This window comes from Cynoglossus semilaevis, chromosome 17, assembly GCF_000523025.1.
Source record: "Cynoglossus semilaevis isolate Cse_v1.0 chromosome 17, Cse_v1.0, whole genome shotgun sequence".
NCBI classification, from domain to species: Eukaryota; Metazoa; Chordata; class Actinopteri; order Pleuronectiformes; family Cynoglossidae; genus Cynoglossus; species Cynoglossus semilaevis.
In genome coordinates, this window is record NC_024323.1 from 9708458 (window position 1) to 9714303 (window position 5846).

The 5846-nt window shown below is 40.9% G+C and overlaps 1 protein-coding gene across 1 annotated transcript; it reads left to right on the forward strand.

Annotated features, from left to right (window-relative positions):
* Positions 1–1384: 1384 nt before the first annotated feature.
* On the forward strand, positions 1385–3280 carry tcap (titin-cap (telethonin)). The gene is made up of 2 exons (XM_008329981.3): positions 1385–1700; positions 2148–3280. The coding sequence occupies exons 1-2, from the start codon at positions 1552–1554 to the stop codon at positions 2536–2538; spliced, it is 540 nt and encodes a 179-aa protein (XP_008328203.1). The 5' UTR covers positions 1385–1551; the 3' UTR covers positions 2539–3280.
* Positions 3281–5846: the final 2566 nt, after the last annotated feature.

The window sequence follows — 5846 nt, forward strand, 5'->3', positions numbered from 1 at the left end:
TGTTATATCTGCATATCGGATATCGGACGTCATACTGCAGTGTATTATCTATATTACAGATACACTTGAGAACAATTTAAGGACATGTTCTCTGACATCATTATTGATAACTGATCTGATTCCAATAGTTGATAAGTCATGATATCACTACCTGTTATAGGAGAATGACTCACACGGTTAGGAAGTAACACGCCACACCAGCCGAGAACTGTCGACGTGAGTGTGTGTGTGTGTGTGTGTAAGTGTGAGTGTGTGGGTAACCTGAGTTGATGACGGCTTGCGTGGTGCTCTGTCACCACAGTAATGAATCACGGGGGGGACAGTGCTCTAACTACCGTGAGGCAGCTCACTCACTGTAATGGCATTTAATGAGATGGTTGAAGTTGTCTTGGAGCACAGCTGTTGTAATATCAAAAATCCCCTCTGAACTGTTACCCGTACTAAAGTCAGTGCAGACGCTGGAGCTGTCGACACACAGATCATTAACTTTTACATTCATCGTTTGTAACCGGATCACAATTCACATTTTTTTAATCAAACATGATGAGTTAGTGAAGCGTAATTGTTCCTTTGTGTTATTTGGCTAACCTCAAGCTAATGCTAGCATTTGGCCATTCAGTGTAGTGTAACTTTCACATTCTTGGCCCAAACAACTGCAACTTTTTGCCATGGTCTTAGATAACTGCTAAATCTTGTTGCTAAATGTTTGCTTAGGTAAAGCTGTCTTCAGAACATCCAAACTTCAGCAGTCTTTTGCTAACATGTAGCCTGTTTTGCTAATATCTACTACCATTATTGGCTAACTATGCCAACAATGCTAAAATTTCAATCTATGTCTTTTAGCTAACTTCTGCTTTAATCCTTGTTGGGTTTATTTTGTTTTGTTTTTTTGTTTCAGCTTTTTATTATCTGTTCAATTCAACTTGTATACAGTAGTTGGTCTATGGTCTTACACTTGTACTTCCCAGCTTTTATGACCCACAGGCCTGGAAAATGTTTTCCACATGTACAGCTGCCTTTTGTTGGTTTTCCACATTAGCGACCGGTGCTTTCTTCTGTACATCACGGCCTAAACCACATTAAGATTCCTCACCGAGACCGAACCTGTTGTCTGTGTTTGTCTAATCCTCATGCTGAGTGACTTTACAATAATCTTCCCCCCAAAGACACTGTGATAACAGCTGAAGTGAAAACTGATGTGCTGAGCACACAATTTAGATCAAGGGATTTTCAGTTCAATTACCTTTAACCCCCACTCAGCATCACAGCCTCCTCCCTGTCCCGGAGTGAGACATGAAGCACATGGGTGTCCGATGTCAGTGTGCCCTGATTGTCAAGTGACAACATGCATCATAAATAGCAACAGCACATTTATAAAATGGACCACAGACCCCAACCCAGACACACACAGCACAAAGAGAGGCAGCGGAAGTCAAGGGACCCAGCCAGCTGAAGCATCACTGCTCCCCACGACAAACAGCAGATCTCAGGCCTGTTTCTACACCCGCCGGAACAAAAAAATCAACCAAAAAAAACAACTCAATAGCAAAGATGCCATTCTGTACTGTGCTGGAGAAGTGTAATGGTGTGGTGGTGGCAGCTGAGCTGGCCTGCAGCGTACGGGAGGAGAACAAGGCTCAGAGAGAGAGCTACACTGCTGACTGGAACAGTGTTAGCCTCAAACGTCAACCTGAGGAAAGGTAAGAACCATCAGAGTCTATGTTAGGGATCTTTATCTTTTTAGCACAAGGAAAACTAAACCAAGCCCCTCCCCTATATTGTATAAATACAGTATGTGTTGGAATGCTAAATTTGGCCTTTTTGACTGAAAAGATTTTCTGCCATTTATTCTTTTGCTAAAATGTCTTAAAGATGTCTAATCCCCCTGCAGTTCATACATGGACCCTCTAGGGGTCACAAACCACTTGTTGAAGAACTTACAGGTTACTTCTTGAAATAAGTGGTGGAATATCAACAAGTTTTCCTGAACTTCACTTCTAAGAGACTTTCTCAAGTCTTCATTTCTGATTTGAGCTTTTCAGCAGCGAAAAAATAAATCTTTCTCAATTCTAAAGTTCAATAAGTCTAGTTGTCAACTCCTAAAGTTGCCAGGATGTCTGATTCTATCTGCTCTCTGGTTCCTACAGGCAGGCAATGAACATGAATGACACCTGTCGTAGAGAGACTCTGTCCCGACAGTGGCAGGCACGCTGCCTGAAACAAACCTGCCCCTCTGGTGTGGTCAGGGTGGGAACAGTGGAAACAGGAGTGAGGGAGCACCAGCTGCTTCCTAAGAGAAAGACCCTGCCTCTGCCCATTTTCACCCCTGCAGAGTTGGGCATCAGACTGGGACGTGGCGCTCCCCACACCGAGGAGGATCTGCAGCCTTTCCCCACTCCAGACGGAGCCTGTCCCAGAAAGAGGAGCGTGGACGAGATCACAAGAGATCTTCCCCCAGTCAAGCCGACTCTCATGGAGTTCTCCAAAGCGCCCAAGGCTCTTGGCCGCTCCATGTCTCTGGAGGCACAGAGAGGCTGAAGGCGAAGGGATAACTGGGGGGAGAGAGGGTGATCTGATGAGATGGGCAGGAGGACAAATGGAGAAAGTTAGATGATGAAGGACACCAAGTTCATAGATTAACCTCGAGTGACATCCATCATAAACTGTAGAAGCTGTAGATTTTTAGCTCCAGATAAGTGTCACCTTAGTGAGTGGGTATATGAAAGAATTCACTCTGTGACGGAGCGTAAAGGTGTGTGTGTGAGGGTGTGTGTGCTCAGCTGTGCCGTGGACTAGTGTCTGCCTGTGCTGGCCATTAGCATCTGCTGATCTTTGAGTGGGATCACTTTCATCCAGCTGTTCCACACTGGTGCACTTTAATGCTGCATGCACTTCCTCTAGGCTTTTGTTTGAACCACCGTACTGACAAAATGGCTGCTGACGGAACGTAAGAGAAAGAGATGATGGATGTGAACGGCAGGAGCAGGTAGCACCTGTGAAGGTAGGAGTCATGGGGAGGACTCCACATTATGATGTCTGTGAAGTGTTCAGAACAGAATGATCTGGAATGATCCTGCACTAATGCTGTAAATATTGTGGTGTAAGATTTTCATCAGAAAATAACCAAATATGATGTAACCTGTTCCCTACTGTGATTGTGTTTGTTAGAACTGTTTATCTAGGAAACTAGACTCTTGTGAATACATTTGAAATGTGTGCAATTGATGTTGAAATATTTGTTATAGAACGTTGTTATTTTTAAAAAATAAAAGTTTAAAAAGGAAATTTCTTCTATGTCAAGTTTATTTTCGCAATTTTATAATTGCAACTAAACCGTAATTTTCAGTGTTTTTTTTTTTTTTTTACGTTTGAGACACTACTTTTTTAACTTGACAAGATATAACATGAAGAAATAATGAAGGTATTAATTTTTTACTGCTGACTTAAAAACGCGGCTCATTGGCTAGTTTCTTGACTGACAGGAGGCTGGTCCAATCACATTTTAAATCACTTCACGTTGCCCTTTTGGTTTTATGCTTGGGTGAGCTGTCAAATATGCTAATTATTTGTGACTTTTAAGATGTTCTGTAATAAAGTTTCTCACCAAAACATACGTGCGGGTTTCTTATCAATAGAGAAGAAAAGGAAAGGAAGAGTAGAGACGATGCGTGATAAAAAGCAGACACCTCTGACGTATGCGGCCAAATGTATAAACGTACATAAAGTTTGCCGAAGCAGGGCCTGATGCTAGTGGTGCTATCTCCGGCTGTTCTGCGGTAAGCCTACCGGTTTAAACGGCTTCGTTTGGAAATGTTAAAAATTACTATAAAACCCTATAAAAAATTAATGTTGAATGAAGTATGTAAAAACATACTTTTAATTCCTACTTTCCTTTATTCCAAAAGGCTGCAGTTTGAATTGTTTATTTTGGCTCAGTTATCAGTGTAAATGTATAATAAATATATACATGTAGGTATTTACTTATACATTTGCTAATTAAATGACAAAATCTATTTAAAATCCAGTGAGCTTTTTTTAAAAATAAAATATTTCGTCTTTTAGTAATAATCCTGTTTACAGTGTCCCAGGGCAAACACTGAGGGCGGGGGCCACCTGGGGCCGGTCTCAATCCATCACATAACTATACAGTCTGTAGAGATTGTTCAGTTTACCTGGTCCTACATGTTTTTGGAGTGTTTTACTGTGTTGTCGTACACTATAACCCACCATACTCCAGTGTATACACTTTCATGTTCCATCCTCTAACTTTGTTCTCAGCTTGTTCTGAGTCACTACTTTCATACTTTCTAAACCTACAACCCACTCAGTACAGTTTATCACCTACTACTCTGTTGCTGTCATTAGTTCTGCCCTGCTGTCCCACTGCTTCTCGGAATGATGTCCGCCTCTTTAATCCAGCCTGGCTCCATGCCTCCCCTCTTATCTCCCACACTTGCTTGTTTGTGATAGACAGTGTGTGTTGGTGTGCTATTAGTAGCTATGTAAACAGTGGACCTGTTCTTGGTGACACTGGTCTCCAGGCAGCTATATCGATACATTCCTCTGATTTAAACTCTTTAATCCTGGTGTTTAATCAGATTTGTATCCCTTTCTCTTCAGTAACACTGCTGATACTCGGCGTGCACAATCACGGCGTAATCCGGCTTTCAAACTCCAAATCAACCCTTTAAACCCTGGTGGAACTATTCTAATCACTTTTCCCTTTTGGAGCCTGAAGATTTCGGGTACTGAGCTGCTGCCTATTGTCGGAGACAAAAATGTGTCAGCTGTCTCGGCTCTTATCGTACACCGTTGGGAAAACTTATAATTAAAGCAGCCAATTAGTTCCAATATGGATATTTGGAGTTGATATACTATATATTATTAATATTATGACTTGTACTGTTAGAGTGAAGGGTTGATTTCAGTGATGGCCAAAATGGACAGCACCCAGTAAACCAAAGACTAGTCTGAATATAACTCAAAACTACCCATAAATACACACGCGGACAAGCCCGTCTATTTTATAGTTAAATAATCAGATTTGATCTGGTCAGATACTAAGTCTCTTAAGTCTCAAATATTGAGGTTAGACATAGGCAGACACTCTTTGTGAGTGCCGACTCAGCCTGTGGTCATTCGTGATCCCAATTAGCATCTGCTGCTGCCACCTACTGGGTAAATTTTATAATACACCTTAAAAGTATAAACACACCACGTATTTCTAACGTGTTTTTTCTCATTTGTCTTATTTTCCAGTGAAGTTCTATCTACAGTAAGGCTGTTGCCTGACTTCTGCCAACCTGCTGCAAAAGGAGAACTGACTTTGTTTCTCTGCTGCTATGCCTACAGTAAGTGAAGGAGGAAGAGGGGGTGAAACAGGGGATACAATTGCATTTCAAATTTATATTCAAAAATATTGCTTGTTAGTTTTTACTAACGTAATTGTAAAATAGTTTTATTCAAAATGGATGGTTTGATCTGTAGGATATTATTCTAATGATAGTTTAATAGAAAAAAAAATTAAAAGTCTTAGAAGTATTTTTTTCTCTCTCGCTCTTTTGCAGCAAGGTTATTTTGCATTCAGGTCTCATACTTCTGTTAAGGAAGAAGCCTAGAACCCAGAAATGTTTGAGGTCTTTCTGTGGCACTTACAGTTCTTTTCAGCTATTTTTTAAAACTCTGCTGACATTTGTGGCAAGTACTAAAAGGTAAGGAAGGGGTCTTCGAAAGGAACATCAGCGTTAATCTGCAAAACTGTTTGTCCTCTCATCTTAAACAGTATAGCTAATCACTGAACAATACCAAAAATAAAACCAAAATCAATCGATTTAATTAAATATAAA

Bases quoted from the DNA above. Each gene is read 5' to 3' on its own strand.
- tcap (XM_008329981.3), top strand. From the start codon at position 1,552: ATGCCATTCTGTACTGTGCTGGAGAAGTGTAATGGTGTGGTGGTGGCA. The intron at 1,701-2,147 runs GTAAGAACCATC...TGGTTCCTACAG, and splicing joins AAACGTCAACCTGAGGAAAG to GCAGGCAATGAACATGAATG.